Source organism: Macaca thibetana, chromosome 16 (genome assembly GCF_024542745.1).
Source record: "Macaca thibetana thibetana isolate TM-01 chromosome 16, ASM2454274v1, whole genome shotgun sequence".
In the NCBI taxonomy this organism is placed as follows: Eukaryota; Metazoa; Chordata; class Mammalia; order Primates; family Cercopithecidae; genus Macaca; species Macaca thibetana.
In genome coordinates, this window is record NC_065593.1 from 29,693,171 (window position 1) to 29,711,589 (window position 18,419).

General features: G+C 44.3%; 1 protein-coding gene across 3 annotated transcripts in view; it reads right to left on the bottom strand.

The window, feature by feature from the left end:
• Positions 1 to 1,047: 1,047 nt before the first annotated feature.
• RFFL (ring finger and FYVE like domain containing E3 ubiquitin protein ligase) overlaps positions 1,048 to 18,419 on the bottom strand; it is an 81,046-nt gene continuing 63,674 nt past the window's right edge. For 2 of the 3 annotated variants that reach the window (XM_050765644.1, XM_050765645.1), the window contains exons 3-7: positions 13,482 to 13,892; positions 9,643 to 9,726; positions 8,496 to 8,706; positions 6,890 to 6,913; positions 1,048 to 4,056 (exon numbers count right to left, since the gene is read on the bottom strand). In XM_050765644.1, the coding sequence (XP_050621601.1) occupies positions 3,875 to 4,056; positions 6,890 to 6,913; positions 8,496 to 8,706; positions 9,643 to 9,726; positions 13,482 to 13,892 (912 nt within the window). In that variant the 3' untranslated portion in view covers positions 1,048 to 3,874. The remainder of the gene's footprint in view (positions 4,057 to 6,889; positions 6,914 to 8,495; positions 8,707 to 9,642; positions 9,727 to 13,481; positions 13,893 to 18,419) is intronic. The other variant, XM_050765646.1, reaches the window with a different exon arrangement.

Sequence of the window (18,419 nt, forward strand, 5' to 3'; positions counted from 1 at the left end):
TTTTTTTTAACAGACTCTTGCTCTGTCATTCAGGCTGGAGTGCAGTGGTGCAATCTCAGCTCACTGCAACCTCTGCTTCCTGGGTTCACAAGCAATTCTCATGCCTCAGCCTCCCGAGTGGCTGAGACTTAACAGGCACACACCATCACTCCCAGCTAAGTTTTTGTATTTTTAGTAGAGACCGCGTTTCGCCATGTTATCCAGACTGGTCTCAAACTCCTGGCCTCAAGTCATCCACCCACCCCAGCCACTCAAAGTGTTGGGATTACAGGCATGAGCCATGGCGCCCAGCCTGAGCCAACCTTTTCTGAGCCATAGTCCAACTGTACTACAGCTGTATCCAAAAGGTACCATGTATCTCCCAGGGTAACCTGAAGACCTAACTGGGCACACTAGCTGTCCTGATTCCTTTCCATTTCAGATCTTTAAGGCCCATCTCTTCTAGATCAGTGTAAATATCTGAACTTGGTGCTTCAACCCAATTGGTCTTGGGATTCATCCTTTTCCTACCCAGCTCTCATTCTCTTCTAGGCTATTCCATGGCCTCTTCCACATATTACATTTGTGGTCCTGGGCAAGTTACAACAACACTGAGCATCTTGTCACTTCACCCAACCACAGGCTAATCCCAGGCCATGTGCACATCCCAGGATTAGCTTGTGGTTTATCAGTTATTTTGTCAATTTTTTGTTTGTTTGTTTGTTTGTTTAATACAGGGTCTCACTCTGTTGCCCCGGCTGGAGTGTGGTGGCAATCAGAGCTCACTGCAGCTTCAATCTCCTGGCTCAAGTGATCCTCCCACCTCAGCCTTCCAGGTAGTTGGGACTACCCACATGCACCACCATGCATGGCTAATTTTTTGTTTTTTTGGCTTTTCTGTTTTTTTAAGTAGACACGAGGTCTGACTACATTGCCCAGACTGGTCTCAAACTCCAAGCAGTCTTCCCACCTTGGCTTCCTCAAGTGTTGAAATTATAGCGTGAACCACTGTCAGGCTCTTTTGTCAGTGCTATCAACCTCTAACATCCTCACACCAGACAAGACAGGTGTCTGTATTAAAACTTTATTACAAAATTATAAAGCAGAGCTCTGTAACAAAATAATACACATTTGGATTTGCTTTAACCTCCAAGTAAGTCTGAGAAAATCTTAATGTAAGCCACTTGAAGTAACAATTCACATCCAAGAAATTTCCACAAATTTATACAATGTATATTGAGCACTAGTTCCTGTACAGCTTACTCTTATTAGTTTGGATCCAACTATTCCAATGTATTATGAACCAGTCAGCTATCTGTCTTTTGAAACAAGTCTTAACTGAAATTTCAGAGCAATCAGCAAAAGCTACGGAATAATTGTAAGAATTAGATGTTTCCATGATAATTAAAACCAAGGATCCATGAGGGGCAGGAGGGAAGATTCAAAGATTTTAAAAAATTAAATTTTAGATCTTGGTTAAATATGAACTGGAATGGGATCCTGGAACTCCCAACTTTTATTTGGTGTAATAAAAATGATGCAAAAAAAAAAAAAAAAATCAGGGTTGTTTGACACCTTTTTTCCTAAAGGGAAACTTTCACCAAAAGGGGATAAAAGACTTAAAAGGCAAAATGAGTAAACAACCTCAGTTTTAATTCTTACTGAGGTTACTAACCAGCTATCAGTGTATTATTTTCGGGTTAGAGGAGGAGGTAAGGCTTCAGCAGAGAAAGCAGGTTGTAAGTAGAGGGCCAGCTTCTGCCCTTAAGTTACTGCTAGATCTTAACTGAATTGCACATACATAGATCTGTTTTACAGAGGAACTGAGCAGCTGAATGAATGATCCTTTGCTAAATTGGTAGGCATTGTAAACGATAGTATTTACTGCCCATGAGAAAAGCGGAAAGGGATGTCTTCATGAGCAAATCTGATTCCCCCAACTCCTGCAAAGGCTGTGGTTCAGAATCAAATCATCCAGGACTTTGTATAATGTTGAGGTAAGTGGCCCAGTGTTCAGCTGACAACTACTTTATGCAGTTATTTCATTCCTCCAAAGGGGTTTAGTGGTTGGTGATGGAAGGAAAGCATAAATATGTCTGTACCAATGTAATAAGTCCCTTTAGAGGTTTCCCTCTGCCATCCAGTGTCATGATTGGCTCTAGTCTCAGATTTTTCAGCTGCATGGGAGGGATAAGGGGTGGGAGTTGTCTGCCAAGGCATTTAGGGTTTGCATAGTTTATCCATTGGTAATGGGAAAACACTGCTCTCCTGATAATGTGTTTTGTGCTTGGCCACGCTTCTCCAGCAAACTCTTAAGCCCTCCAGCTCCTCTAGGGGTGTTCAAAAAAATCACTCACTCATTGTATGGTCCTTCCTAAAGAGCCTAGAATAAATGCTTTCTCCTCCTGGGTGTGGTGGCTCACGCTTGTAATCCCAGCACTTTGGGAAGCCAAGGTGGGCAGATCACAAGGTCAGGAGTTGGAGATCAGCCTGGTCAACATGGTGAAACCCCATCTCTACTAAAAATACAAAAATTAACCAGGCGTGGTGGCGGGCGCCTATAATCCCAGCTACTCCGGAGGCTAAGGCAAGAGAATTGCTTGAACCTGGGAGATGGAGGTTGCAGTAAGCCAAGACTGCACCACTGCACTCCAGCCTGGGCAACAGAGACTCTCAAAAAAAAAGAAAATGCTTTCTCCCTGACCTGCCCCCAAAAATCAGTAGGCTAGGAAAGGAAATGAAAGTAGGGTCTCCTTACTCCCCACCAACCTGGGAAATAAAGACTTGAACTGTCGGCTCACAACAGAATCCAGTCTCATTCAGTACCTCCTGAAAGCTCTTAAGTGCTGTCTTAACGTTTGCTCTCCAGGAACTTTAAGAGAAGTCTGGCCAGAGAAGAGCACAGGCTCTTTGCCTAAATCTATTTCTTCAATGAGACCAAATTTAAAACTACCATGGATTAGGGAGGGATTTCATTCTCAGGGGAAAATAGCCTAAGACTCCTTCGAGTTAGGAAAAGGATCAGAAGCCAAGTCAATATTAAGCAGAAGGCCACTGCCTCCACCCATTGCGTCCCCTTTCCACATAAACTAAGGATGGTGCAAATCAGGTCCCAAGAGAAGCAGCAGCAGGGATTATGCACGCACTCTCCCTTGCAGACAGAAACAAATTTCCCAGCAGTTTGGGAGCCTGATGTTTTGTTGGCTCCCAGAGTTGGGTCAGGAGACCAACAGCTTCCAATCCCAGCATTTAAGGAAGCAACTCCAAATAACTTTGAAATTTTTCTATAGCATTTGTGTTTCATTTCTCACAAAAGATAAGTTTACTGGTCTAAAATCTGTCCTAAGGACCACTATCGGTCTGGTAAACTAACATTTTTGGTCCAAAGAAATAAATGGATTTAGGCAGTGTAGCAAGAGACTTTAGCAAAGAGTTAAAGCACAGAAAGCTGGAGACCAGAAATTTAAATCCAAATGTGCTGGGCAGGAGGACTTCTGATTGATGAAACACATGGGCAAGCATTTCCCATGTGGGGAGGGGATGGGCTGGGTACAGGGGAGGGGGTGAAACTGTGTCTAGGTTCAGGGAGAAAGACAGGACCCAAGTTCTGGAAAGTTCTCTGTTCATCAGTTACCATCATCACTCCAAGATCACTGAACCAAGAACATACCCATGTGATTTATACAAGTTCCCACTGGCCTTGGGCTTTGTCAGCCAAGAGGTACACCCCTGTGGCAAGACAGGCATGCTCAGGGGTGACATGCATCTTGCTTGCCCTGGTCTTGGGAACACTGCAGTATTTCTACTAGCTTGCTCTTCTGCAAGCTGGCCAACCCTGAGCCCAGACACCCCAGGCTATTTCCCTGTAAGGCACTGAAGAAACCGATGCAAGCTCTCAGGACCGGAAGACATGCACAGCTCGGATTACATACTGCCGGCAGATGGGACATTCATTCATGCGCTTGCCACACTTGGTACAGGTTACCATGTGGCCACACTCCAGCAGAACACAGTCAATGGGTGAGTCCATGCAGATCTTACACAGGTTCTCCTCCAAGCCTGATGGTACTGCTCCCCCTGTACAAACACACAGGGCAAAAAACAAGGGGCAGAGGAGTAAGTGAGGAGACTGTCTTAAGTATATAGGAGTACCTGGGGGAGGGAGGTGGGAGATAACAGGTACACTGTGAACAAACTCCCAATGCACAGGCTTCCCTCAAATACAGCTCCTCCAAGGAAGCATTTCCTCAGTAACCAACTCGGGTTACTTGTTTAATCCACACTTCCTCCCCTCCAACAGGTATAGATTTGAAAAGTACAGTACTTGTGGATCAAATACATCCCAGAACATGAGAACTAAGACAAAGTTCTCAAAGCTTAAAAGAAATAATTTTCAGACAGCTAAGGCTATAATACAGTGAGTGTGTGAGTGGCACTTAGGGACTCATTATCCCCTGAGGCAGAACAGGCTAAAAAGATAAAACTGGTTCAGAAAAGTTTAGATAGAAATGGAACTGTGGTGAATGGTTCATTAAGGATCACATGGCTTATCTATAAACATATCCTCCATGTAATAAAGTCAAGGTTCATGGGGGACCCCTCTGCTATCTCACGAACTACTCCCAGGCTTCCTAAGGAAACTTCCTGGTGGAGAAGCCTGGCAGAGATTATTGCTCCCTCTTTCTACCCCCACAAAACTTTTTTATACTCCCATGACTGTTTATCACATTGGATTAAAATTTTGAGTTTACCTACTTACTGCCCCAGTAGACTGTGAGCTCTTTAATTCTACATATTCAATCAATTTTTACAATTATATGCTTAGCATTTATTCCATGCTCCGAGGTTAGATACTCATCTTTGAAGCCCCCAGTGCCAGTCATATGGTAGGTACTCTAAATGTCTGATGAATGAACATCTTCCCAAGGGAATGACAACATCCCACATTTACTGAATGCTTACCGTGTGCTAGGCAGGGTCCTGAAAGCTTTGCATGTATTAACTCACTGAAACCTCACAAAAACTATGAAGTAGGACCTCTTGTTATTTTCATTTTATAGATGAGGCCAACCGGGGCAAAAAAATAAGTGGCTTACCCAAGGGCACACAGCTGCTAAGTCGAGGAGCCAGGATGCAAACCCAGGCAGGCTGGCCCCACAGCTCCTGCTCTAGAATGGCCTTCTGCCTAACTGCCCTAAGAGTATAAACTATCCACAGAGATCAACTGCCAAGTGCACAGAGTTCTCAATAAATGCTAACTGGCCTGTGTCACTAGCAGAATATAGTGGGCATGACTAGTATCCTAGTAGAGCTGACCCAAACAGAAAAAGTCATGTTCAAAAGCCCAGCCATCTACAACATGTCTTAAATTGTAGCCTGAAGTAGGTACCCATAAAAAGGAACTGATCTCACACAAGTCACCTCTACCATCTGGGGGTTGGCCACCCCATAGAGGAATTCTCCCTTATTGCATCTATACTTTCTCTTTTCTGGACTATTCAAAAGTTAAAAAATACTTCCCCTTAGCAGGTAGGCTGGATGTGAAAGGGAGTGAAACCTATTTGCCTCTTTTGAGGTGCTGTTGGCCCTAACAGAAGTTTAGAGACTACAAATACCTAAGATGAGTGGGAATAATTTATAATTTTCAATTACTCATTCTCTGAGGAGTAACAACAAACGCATTAACTCAGCTGTCAGCATTCTCCCAGGGAATCAGACAAAGATAGGAAGCACCAAGTAGATCAGCCTGATCTTGGTAGCAGGTGATGCTGGGGGGAGGGATGGTGGGGGTAGGTCTAGAACTCCAAATGGTTTTGGGGAATTGAGAAAAGCTCAGCTGTTTTTTATGTCTGATGCCCATTCTGAGCAAAAGGCCATTTTACTAAATAAATTTGGGAAGTCTTCTGAAATAGTTTTAAAATGCTTGCAGGCTAGTCCAAGACTACTCTAAGAACGTTCTCTCTTGGGAGGGAGTTCACAACCACATACCCTTGAGGCTTTTTGAAAACACATAGCAGATTTCAGAATGTCCCCACAGATGGTCAGGAGTTCTGCAGTGTGTTCTGGGAGTACCTGAGGGCCCAGCGTGGTCTTTAAGTGAATGGCAGCTGAGCTGAGATATATAGCTTATGCCCAGAGAGTAGCACATGTGTTAGCTCCAGAGTAGCTCTAACCATTACCGGCCCTGTACAGGCAGGGCTGTCTTAGGTCACCACCCTTTCTTTTTGGTTAGTACCAGAAGCTGCCAAACACCCTGATTCCCCAGAAGGTGCACACAGAGACCCTCCCTACTCAGACCAGAACTGAACACACCAGGATTTTTTAAAAATGAGCTGAGTGTGATACATGCCACCCCTTCTCTGTTTTAGTGGAGACATACACATCAGTCAGGCTACCCCTGATATGCTCCACGCTGCTTCCTACACAGGGAGCACAGAGAACTTCTTTTTTTTTTTTTTGAGACGGAATCTCACTCTGTCGCCCAGGCTGGAGTGCAGTGGCGCGATCTCGGTTCTCCGCAAGCTCTGCCTCCCGGGTTCATGCCATTCTCCTGTCTCAGCCTCCAGAGTAGCTGGGACTACAGGCACCCACCACCACGCCTGGCTAATTTTTTTGTATTTTCAGTAGAAACGGGGTTTCACCGTGTTAGCCAGGATGGTCTCAATCTCCTGACCTTGTGATCCACCCACCTCAGCCTCCCAAAGTGCTGAGATTACAGGCGTGAGCCACCACGGCTGGCCTCAGAGAGAATTTCTAAAGATGGTGAGAGGCCCCCTGGGTCTCTGTGAGTTTCCAACACACCCTCTCTCTGGAGGCTGAAATGCTCAGAATTCTTAAGACTACTAAAGGGATTGGGGTTGAAGAGGACAAAAGAGCCTAAACCCATTCCCAAACAGAAACAACTACATACCGTTTTGGTCTTCAGCACCACTGACTGAAAAGGAAAGAGAAGGAAGTCTGAATAGGTGATGGCATGATGGTACAAACAAAGTCTCTTACTGCCCTGACATCGTTTCTGAACTCTTACCACTCCCTGCTGGGAACCAGGCCTGCCAAGAGCCTAAATGGACATCAGCCCTCTTTACTCACTATACATGCTCAGAACTCACACAAAGCATCTATTTTTTTTTTTTTTTTTTTTGAGATGGAGCCTCACTCTGTTGCCTAGGCTGGAGTGCAGTGGCATGATCTTGGCTCACTGCAACCTCTTTCTCCTGGGTTCAAGTGATTCTCCTGCCTCGGCCTCCCAAGTACCTGGGGACTACAGGCACATGCCACCACTCCCAGCTAATTTTTTGTTTTTGGTGGAGACGGGGTTTCACCATGTTACCTAGGCTAGTCTTGAACTCCTGATCTCAAGTGATCCACCTGCCTCAGCTTCCCAGAGTGCTGGGATTACAGGCATGAGCCATTGCACCCTGGTCTACCCTTAGAAAAATGTATTCCATCAGTTTGCACAAACTGCCAAGTAGAAGGATACTTTATATGCGCAATATGCTTTTCTATTTTGAAGCCAGCAATAAAGTCAAGAAAGAATGAACTATCTAGCTGTTTCAGTCAGTCAGGGAATCTGGATAAAATTCCCACGTGGAGTCATCTGTTCTGTTCCCCAGGTCCTGACAACTCAAGAGAAGACTCTTGAAACAATCCCAAAGGGAAAACAGACAGTAGTCCTCAGTCTGTAATCAGGTGAAGAGTCAGTCAGATGTCCCCTAACACTGATAAATTTGAGCTACTGGTAGAAGACAGCCTGAAATCTGACTTCGACCACTCTTACCAAGTAAGGAATCAGTATGTTGCTCTGTAGGAACTGAATCAATTGGGGATGGGAGGAAAGGAGAAGATTCTGTGGTGAAATAATTTCAGGAAATGCTAAGTTCAAAACAGCCAAAACACATTTCTCTTCTGCAGGACTTCACTGCCTTTAATATAAAAATCTACCATAAATCAGTAATGAAGATACAGTATGAGGTATTTTTCCCTGAACTCATTTAACCACAGACCCAGATATTTTCCTGGGCATCTGCTAAATGATACAGTGTAAAATGCCCTGGGAAATGAACAAAAGGAAAAGCCCAAGTGCGGACAGAACATATACCTTCTCCTACTATGTATGTAGATTCATTTTCTACCTCCCAAATCTTCAGAACAAGCATTCTTATGCTAATGTAAGAAAACTTACAAGGTGGTGGTGAGTAGGGAGGGGATAGCATATGGTGAGAAAGGCTATGGACTTAGACCAGAAAATTCTCAGTTAAAACTGGGCTCTATGGTAAAAGGGTGATGCTAATAATGTCTATTTCATAGGTTGCTCTAAGGAATAAATATATGCAATGCCTAATCTAGTTTTGACACTCAACCACAAATGACAGCTATTATTAGATGGTGCAGATATGTAAGGTGTCTCCTTCCATGGCTAAAAGTGTGGAAATTGAGTCAAGTCAGTGCCATCAGGCTTTGGAGTGACAGCAAACACTTCTGAGCTCTGTATAGCTACCATGCAGATAGCCCCTCACCCAGGTGCTGGAGTCCTTTCTGATCCTTGTATAGCCGAGTCACTCTCTCCATCAGCTCCCACTTCTCACAGCAGCCCTTGTAGTTGACAAAGTTGCGAGCCAAGATCTCTTTCAGCTGCCGCACTGTCAGGCCTTCAATGTCCTCCAGGTCAGTCAGGTCAGACAGAGAGGCCCTTCGGCCTGGGACGAAGCTGTCCTCTGAGTCAATAGACTGCAATGGCAAAGAAGAGATCAGTGTGCTCAGCTCTTACCTCCTCAAGCTGTTTCTCCAAGGACCCCAAAGCACTCACCACATCATAATTTTGGTGACTGACCTCATGAAAGGTAGGAACAGAGACAGGATGAGTACCTGGCATGGGGCTCTGCATTGCAAAATTTACTAGAATCTCTTCCTGACCCATGATTCTGTGCTTAGGAGCAAACAGACACAGACCAACCAATCAGTGTGACACAGTACTAGATAGAAGTATGGTAGAAGGAGCGCTGGTTTGAGTCATATGACCCTAATTTTGAATCTTGACTGCTCTGCTGGTTAATGCTAAATAATATCCAGCAAGTTGCTTACCACTCTGAGCCTGTTTGCCCCTCCATAAAGGGGAGAGAGCAGTCATACCCCACAGGGTCCTGTAGAGGTTAAATATGGCTGCACATGAAACCCAGCATGGTGCTGGCCCTTCTCCCCTGGAGACTTCTACTTGCCCACAAGAGGCACATTTCCCTGGCAAGTACTCCTCTGTACACAATCTTGGCCACAGCTCCCTGGTCTGTGCTCTGGACTGGCCCTGCCTGGTTAATTGTCTGACCTCCTTCCCTTGACAATGGCTACAGTGTGCTAGAAGCAGGAGAAAAGAACAAGATTTTCACAGCAGCAGCACAAGCCTGCCCTCTGGCAGCTCTTGGAAAGTCAAGAGACTGGAAATATAATTGGCCATGAGGCTTCTCAGTCTCCACTATGACCTCACAACTCCTTATAAACACACTGACAGTTTCACAAGTTAACCTGGAACACTAACACTAAACCCTATCCCAAAAATATAATTTCGGAAGCACTATCATCACACATTTATTCTCTCTCCACCCGAAGAGGTTCCTAAGAACACCAGTGAAAGAGCAAAGGTGAAGACACAGACCCGAGCAGAGGCCCCACCTGGGTCTCATCCTCAGCAGGTGCTCTGGCCACGCTCTCCAGGTAGACGGGTTCCTCTTGATCCTGAGACACATGGCCATTGGCCTGTGGGAAGAGAAAAGTAACATCACATCTAGAGATGTCCCAGAGATCTGCATAGCATGGGCCTCTTTTCAACTCACACAATGTCCACAATGTATTCCCATCACGCCCAGAAATCCGGAGCCTCTTAGAGCATCATTACAAAAGCCTGCTCTCTCATACCAACTTTGTCAAGCAGAGAAACAACACAAATACATTTCAATAGACAAAGCTGCCCTCTAGAACAAAATTGCATTAATTCTGCACACATCAGGATGGCAGTAGCCACCACTCACCATCAATTTAATCTCAGCTTGAGCAACACAGGTGAAGGGAAGGTCACTGTGTCCATTCCGCTGCTGGACTGCTCTCTATCTGGCATCAAGGTTTTTCTTGACACTGATCCAAAATTGCCATCCCTATCCCTGGTTCTGCTCCTCAAACCATAGTCTGCTGGGTTTTGTTTTGTTTTGTTTTTTCCCCAAACTGTTTATACCATGTTTTCCCCTCCTTCACACTAAATCTCCCTGGCTTCCTTATCTGACAGTGATGGGACAAAGTTTCCAGACCATCACCACCCTAGTCTCTTTTCTGCCTAGTAACTACTCTCACATTCTGGAAATGTGTTTCCATGTTGAGCACACTATTATTAAGTGCTATGTCTAGACCTAGTCAAAGAATATTTTAATGTATCTAAGAATCTATTAGCCTAATACTATAAAACACTGCCTATGCTTATGGAATTTCATTATGCTTAGAATTTTCACTTCTCAAAAGGTTCCTCCTGAGTACTCCTTTAGGAGGTTTGGCCAAAGAGTAGGCAGAACTGTGAGCCTCCTAATTCCATCACCATTTAAGCTACAAACACCTCAAGTAGATCCTCCTCACCCACTACTCCCTGCATGCAAAGGGCCTGCTGTGAGCTCAGAGCAAAGAGGTGTCTGAGCTCACAGGCCTTTTCCACCAGATTCTGGGGATGCCAGTGAAGGGACAATCTGGGAAACCAAAGTCACCCACTGACCCCAACCACTCATCCCACACTAGGATGCATAATATGGAGCTAATCAAGAGGAGGCAACCAACTGCAATGGAAATGAAAAGTAGAAGTAACAAAATGCCAAGTGAAGGCAAGATCAAATGCATAGTACACATGTATAGGGATGGATCCAAATCAGTGTCTTCATCAACAATGTTTTCTCTTAGCTTACTCTAGGTCCTCACTGGTCTCTCAGGCAGTGTCACCTTGGAATTACCCTGGAATCCTTCAGAGCCTAACCTGTTCCTAAGTAGATATCTTTCAGATGTCCTATTTCCTAGAAAGAGAAACGACCTCATGCTGCAAAGCATGCTCTTGTCTTTCCAGTTTGCCCACTGGTTAAATAAAAATCCGAAACTAGTATCTGTCCACAGTTGTGCTTATTGTATACCTTCCTTGCCTAGCAACTATTGATTGCTAGAGCACTAAAGGTAGAAGAAAGAACTCTGGTTGAGCAAGTATTATAAGGAAATTTACATTCTAGGTGCAGCTCACTTGTGAACTTGTCAGACAGCACTACATAAGTTACTTAATTCTTCCATGCCTGTTTTTCCTGCTTGCAAAGTGCAGCTCTCACCAGAACAGGGGATGTAAGCAGACATTAAGGTCTCCTGAAAATCTCAGAGGAAAAGTACCCACTTAGATCTTGTATGTAGGGTCACCTTTAGGTGCAATCTGGAAATTTCTGGTTAATGACAGGAAGCTTATAATCTTTCACTGAAAAATCTACCTGAAGGTTTGGTTGGTTTTTTGTTTTTGTTTTCTGAGACAGGATCTCACTCTGTTGCCCAAGCTGAAGTGTGGTGGCACGATCACAGCTCACTGCAGCCTCGACCTCCCAGGCTTAAATGATCCTCCCACCTGAGCCTCTTGAGTAGCTACAGGTGCCCACCACCACGCCCAGCTAATTTTTGTATTTTTTTGTAGAGACAGGGTTTTGCCATGTTGCCAGGCTAGTCTCAAATTCCTAGGCTCAAACGATCCGCCTGCCTCAGCTTCCCAAAGTGCTGGGATTACAGGCATGAACCACCATGCCCAGCCAAGGTTCTTTACAGAAAAAGAATTCCTCAAGTTCTTTTCCTAGCTCCTTATACACAGAGTGCTCACAAAACACACACACACACACACACACACACACACACGCAAAGGGAAGAATGTATAGCAGGAGTTAAAATCTGTCTAGCAGACCAAGAGTCAGAGCTTAGGAAAGAGTTAAAGTACAGCTGTGGAGAAAAACATGCTCAGGCCAAAAAGGGAGTTAAATGATTTTACTGCAGTTAAATTATGCTATCACATTGGCCTTTATGCCTCACTGCTTGTCCAGAGCTGAATCAGGGGGCCCAGTCCTGGCAAAGGAAGTGATCATAAACAAGCAGCAGCAGCCATCCACATCATGTGTAGGAACTAACAGCACTAGCACTATACCAGCTGTAAGTAGCTCAGAGCTCTTTCAGACATGGTATCACACATTCAGGTCTCTCAAGATCCTGGCAAGATCAAAAGTGGTCTGTGATTACTAACCCCATTTCATTGTTGTAGGCTCAACGTTTGCCCAAGGGGACAAAGAAGTCAGTGACAAAAGGGGATGTGGAAATTAGATCTCGTAGTTCCTAATTCCCCCATATTGCCCAAGCCCTATATCAAGGGTCCCCAACCCCTGGGCCACAGACTGGTACTGGTCCATGGCTTGTTAGGAACCCAGATGCACAGCAGGAGGTGAGTGGCTGGCAAGTGAGCATTACTGCTTGAGCTTCGCCTCCTGTCAGATAAGTGGTGGCATTAGATTGTCCTAGGAGTGTGAACCCTGTTGTGAACTGCGCATGCGAGGGATCTAGGATGCATGCTCCTTATGAAAATCTAACTAATGCCTGATGATCTGGGTGGAACAGTTTCATCCTGAAACCAACGCACCCCAGTCTGTGGAAAAATGGTCTTCCAAAACCAGTCCTTGGTGCTAAAAAGGTTAGGGACTGCTGCTATAAATAACAGAGTCACTAAGGCACTTCTGCAACATCACCACTTCTTATACAACAGTTATGTCCACTGGCCTCACTCTAATCCAGGAGTTAGCTGGTCTACGTGTCCACCTTCCCTCTTCTGGGGGCTTTTTGAGAGAGTATATTACTCATTTCTGTACTCCCCAGGCCTGGGTCATGATTCAGTTGATGTGCTGCTCTTAGCTTCCAAGCCCCCCAGGATAATGAAGCAGCAGCATACAAGTACAGCATGCCAACTACTCCTGCTTCCAGTCAGTGACTGGTAAGAGAAGCAGTGTCTTTGTCTGTTTCCCCACCCTTCCTTGCCTCCATATAGCCCTTTGCTTTCCTATATTCCTTGTGATGGTTACTAAGGAACTAAGTTCCCAATCCAGCCAATGAAGACCAGAACAAAGGAATTAAGTTGGAAGACAAATTGGACCAGAACTAAATCTGATGGCTTAATGGTTATTTTTCTCAAAATATTTCTGGAACGATGAACTTTAAAAAAATGTCTAACTAGGATATGTGTGTATTAAAAACAAAAAGCAAACAAAAAAATTTGGTACTGTGCATATCATCTCTGAAGAAAGCCAAAACATGAGTCTGATACCCAGAAAACAGTTGGTGCACCAGTAGTCAGAAAGGCTTCACATAATCAAGACACTTAGCCTTATACCCCATTCTCACAACACAGGCAGGAGAGGAAAATGAAAATGAGCCCTCAAACTGGCACGGACTGGCAAAGACTACAAATGGGCCCTTACCTGCTGATTCTCCTGAACCTGGGCTGGGGGAACAGAGGTGGCTTGTGCAGATGAAGAGGAGAGGTTGGGTGAGGTAGGTGGAACCATGCTGGAGTGAGGCTGGGTCAGGAAGGCCTGCTGCTCAGGAAAGTCTGGGGTCAAGGTGGAGGCATGAGTCCTGCCCTCCTGGGAGATTATAGGCTGCTGGCCAAGGACCAAGAGCACCAGCTCTTCTTTCTCCCGGCACATTTCGGTAGAGATGTCATGGAGGCTGAGATAGTCCCTCAAGTCCTTCACCTTCATCTTCATGAGCTCCTCTCGCTGAAAGGCTGTAGCTCGAAACCGTTGGCAGAGAAGGCAGAGGCGGGGCCCATTCCCCACTTGGCTCGAACAGGTCATGCAGAAATGTTTCTTACAGTCCAAGCAGGTCTGCTGCTTAGAGGAAGAGACACAGGAAACCATGTCAGATTGAGAGAACAAGACAGAGAGTGAGATGGGAGCTTCAGAGCTGCCAAGCCCAGCAGGATCTCCTCCAGTCATTCTTACTTTTACTAAGCTCTCTCACATAACTAAGGGTGCAAGCCACTTTCAGATTTCAGATTAAAAGCCACCCAGGGGTGGCAGACCTCCAGTGTGTATTGTGTATATCCATGTACAGGACACTTCACGTTTATTATTTAATTTGAGGCTTACTTTATTTATTCACGAAGCACCTGAGGTATTAATCAAGACTACCAGCTTTAGAATCAAAAAGTTCTGCATTTTTAATTAAGCCTCCCTCCCTTATTTCTTGCAATGTCACCTTGGGTGTGTAATTTAGCCTCTCTGGTGCTCAGTTTCCACATCTGTGAAATGGGGTTGATAACAGTATCTACCTCATGGGGTGGTTGTGAAGATTAAGAGAGAATTCATTTAGCATATCTAACACAAAATGAGTCCTCAACAAGTGTTAGCTGTTTTATTATAGCTAGGAAATATTAGCTAACGGTGAGAGCCAGGATTCAAATCCTAAACTATAATTATTTCTGCATGAAGGTTATGGTGGTTGTTACAATTAATATTAATTTACTGAAGTGCTTCTATATGCTAGCTTGTCATTTAATTCTCAAAGCGACGCTGCAAAGTAGGTATTAGTGTTCTTCCCTGATCCACAGACAAAGCAACAGAGGCTTAGGGAGATCAACTACTGTATTCAAGGTCAGGCAGTAAACAGGAGAGCTGGGATTCACACTCAAGGTCTGTCGGAGGCTAATGCTCATGATCACATTCTTCCCACCAGGCCATGCTGCAGAGCTTAGTTCCATTCAAGCACGGAACAGTTCTGAGTCAAGGGCCTGGCTTCCCATTTCCAAATTCCCCACCCACTGCCCCATCGACATAGGCTCCCCACTCCAGGAAGGTCCACTCAGAGTGCTGGGAACCCAGTGGTGCTTACGACCATATCCAAGACAAATATTTAGATAGCAACGGGAGACCGTCTGGACATCAGGGTACTCTCATTACTGAAAGCACAGAGTGTCTCAGTTAGGCTACGGGCGCCTGATGGGCAAGCTGGTACTGCCTGGCAGCAGCTACTCTGGCAGTCACTGACAACACACGAAGGCTTACTCAGCCCACAGGAAGCAATCCTCAGCCTCTCACCCCACAGGCTGAGCAAGCACAGTGACATCTGGCTGAGCTCTGTTCTGGCCAAGAGCATGTCACACCCCCAAAAAGAGAGGTAATTCCTGAGCACAATGGGATTGGCCTCGAGGGCACCCTCACTAATCCTTTAAAGAAGTTAAAAACTTTTCATCCTGTGTTGACTTAAGTAGTAACTTAAATATTTCTGGTCCATCTTTTCAAAATATAGAAAGCTGTTCAAGCTAAAAAAATGCTTAAGAGACAAGATTCTCATAGTCAAGATCACAGGCACTCTGGACTGAAGTAAATGTCTGCATAGTTAAGATAGTTACATGTTTTGTCTAAGTATCATTCATATAGTAAAAGGAAAAGAAAATATTTACCACTCAGTTTTGGCTATTAAGACTTAGAAGGCATTGCAAAGGGACATATATCAAGCTCCCTAATTCTCCACACAGTTATAACCAAACAATACACTGTTCAGAGACAGACTTAAAAGGATGCATGGCTGCACTAGCAGTGTAACAGTGTTGGCACCAGTAGCCACGCAGGCAGAAAATGGATGTTTTCAGGTATTTGGGGTTCATTCACATCTAAAGCTTTTCTATGGGGAAATGAAGTGTGCTTAGGATGACTGAGACTGAAACAAACAGGCTTCAATGTCATAAACCTGTGGGCCTGACATGGAATATTACTTAAGTCAATGCAGTTTGACAAGACCTAGCTTGACACAATTATAAAGCCTGCATTGCTCAATCAGCCAGATCCAAACAACTCTCTATTCTTTCTTCAAATGTGTGTGGCTTGTTGGATGCAAGATCAGAATGCAGACAGCAACCTAGCTTCTATACACCCACTGGCTCACAGGGGACTCTGAAATAAGCTGGCATCTGAAACACACCCTACAGGAACAGGATAGGGCTTGAGGCTAAAACCCCAGTTTGCAGTGGAAGGAGAGAACAAGAGGAAAGGAAAAAAGGGCTGTCAACAAATGCAGGCAGAATGAGCAAAGGACACGCTTATGTATAAATTCTACCAAATGGTTCAAAACAACTGAGTAACCAAGTAGTATGAAAGATGAATTAGTGGAGGCAACCAACGTGCCTGCAGAAATGCCCAGAGTGCACTGAGATATCCAGCATCACAGAACTGGCCATGGCACCTCAGGTGGGCACCATCCTTCAAGGATGCTGTGTGCAGGGCTCTGCTGGCTCCCGTTTGCCAACTGCCCTTCCCTTGCTCCTACTCCCTCCCACCCCTATTCCCTGGAATATGGGAAATATTACATGAGAGAATGTATATAAAACCTTAGCACAAGGTAGATGCTCCAGAAAAGGTAAAACAGTCACCTTTAATTTCTTTTCCCCTTACCGGCACCTAAGACCCAGTCCTCTCTTAACACTCTGAGATCTGAATATCACTTCCATGGCTCCAAGCATAACCTCCTCCTCCAACTGGTCCAACTAAAGAGGCTGGGTGCCAGACTCCCTCCAAAACTGTCGGTCACAGCTAAACCACAGAGAGGTATTACCAATAAAGGTGGGGTATTTGGCTTGTGGCAAAATTACAGTCTGCCATTTCTCTTTAGGACTGAAAACTCAGGGAATGCAAGGGCCACATCTTCCTTATGTTCTCTCTATAAAGTCCTGAATGTTATCTGTGCTTTGCACCCAGAAAGCAATCAGAAAATACTGACCATAATGAAGAAAAAGGAAAAGAAAAAGACAGTAGGATCCATGTAATCATTTCAATTCAAGCACTTCTAGAAAAAGACATTTTGAAAGCCCCTGGCTGTTAAATGCCAAACCCTTAAGATAAGAATGCTGATCCACTTAAGCATGAAATTACAAATGAAAAATTCTCATAGATGAAAACACCCTTAATATTCACAAAATTCACTGTAAATTGCACAAAATTAATTCATACTTTTGTAGCAAGAAAATATTGTACCAATAATCATCTTTTACCATCCAAACTGGAATTTTTCTTCCCCTCACAGAAGCTCTTCTTGTTACACACACTTTTCTTTTGTCACATTGTATGGTGTGCACTGTCCTCACCTCCCTGTGCGACTGCAAGCTCCCTGTTAAGCAGGAATGACCTTCTTCATCTCTGCCTCCCTAGCCCAGGCAATTCCTGATACACAGTAGATATTCAGTAATTCATTTTCCAATAAATAAGAAAAAAAGCACCTTATTTTAATCATTGCCTTGCTTCTGTAGGCACCCAGGCCTATAACTGTCATCTTCTACTCGACATGCCGAACGTCTTCTGGAGGGGGCTTTGGAATCAAGGACCTGGGTTTGAATCTCGGCTCTGTCATTTAATAACTATGTGATCTTGAGCGCTACTGAAGTCAAGGGAAAAGAATGAGTATTTTAATATCTCTCATGCTATTTGTCAGGAATTTAACACATTCAATGTTCTTCTTAAATTTTAAACCCTGAGCCCTAGTTTCTCATATGTAAAATGGGATTTGGGAGATTCTAAAATGTATATCATAGCTATTGTGCGGATTAAATGAAATAAAAAAAATTTAAATTCCTTAAACAGTCCTTTGCACATAGCAGATGGTTTAAAAGTATGATTTCCTCTCAAATTTCGCATGATCGCCATTTTAACATCATATCCTATCACTTATTCTGGGCTGCAAACTTCCCATTCTGCAGAAAAATGCAGAATGCAGGAGTTCTTTATCCAGGTGAGGGTTTACCTTCTGCCCTAGTCCTGCTTGATCACAGATAACTCACTGTCTCTGGAAGAGGGAGGGTGCACACCTAGACACCATAATCCAGCCAGTAATTTTACTTCCAGTTCACTCATTTGGGAAGCATGGCTCCCAAGCATTTCAAATGAAATCTGCTACAGTAAATAAGCTCCAGTCTTTGTTATGGTCCTAATGTATCTGAGGCATCCTTAACATTGTTTTTGATAAAAAGAACAAGTTAATCTGCAATCAGGTCTTTTGTGATGGTGGCTAATGAAGTAAATAACATCAAGTGCCTACGACATTCTAAGCATCGTGCTAGGCACCCTTCATGGCTTTCTTGTCTCACTTTATTCCCACAACACTGAAAGATGAGGACAACAATCATCCCATTTTATGACAGGGAAACTGAATCTCAAGAGAGGTTAAATCATATAGCTAGTAAGCAGCAAAGCTGATAACTGAATTCAGGTCTACTGACTCCAAATCTATGCTGACATGCTTTGCTTTTGCTTTTACTTGGTTAGTTCTTCTTGAACATTTTTGTGACAGGGACAGGTCTCGGTCACCAGCATTACACAGGGAAAGGCAAGGTTGCAGGCACTCAGAGGGGTCAGCAGTGCTTGCCC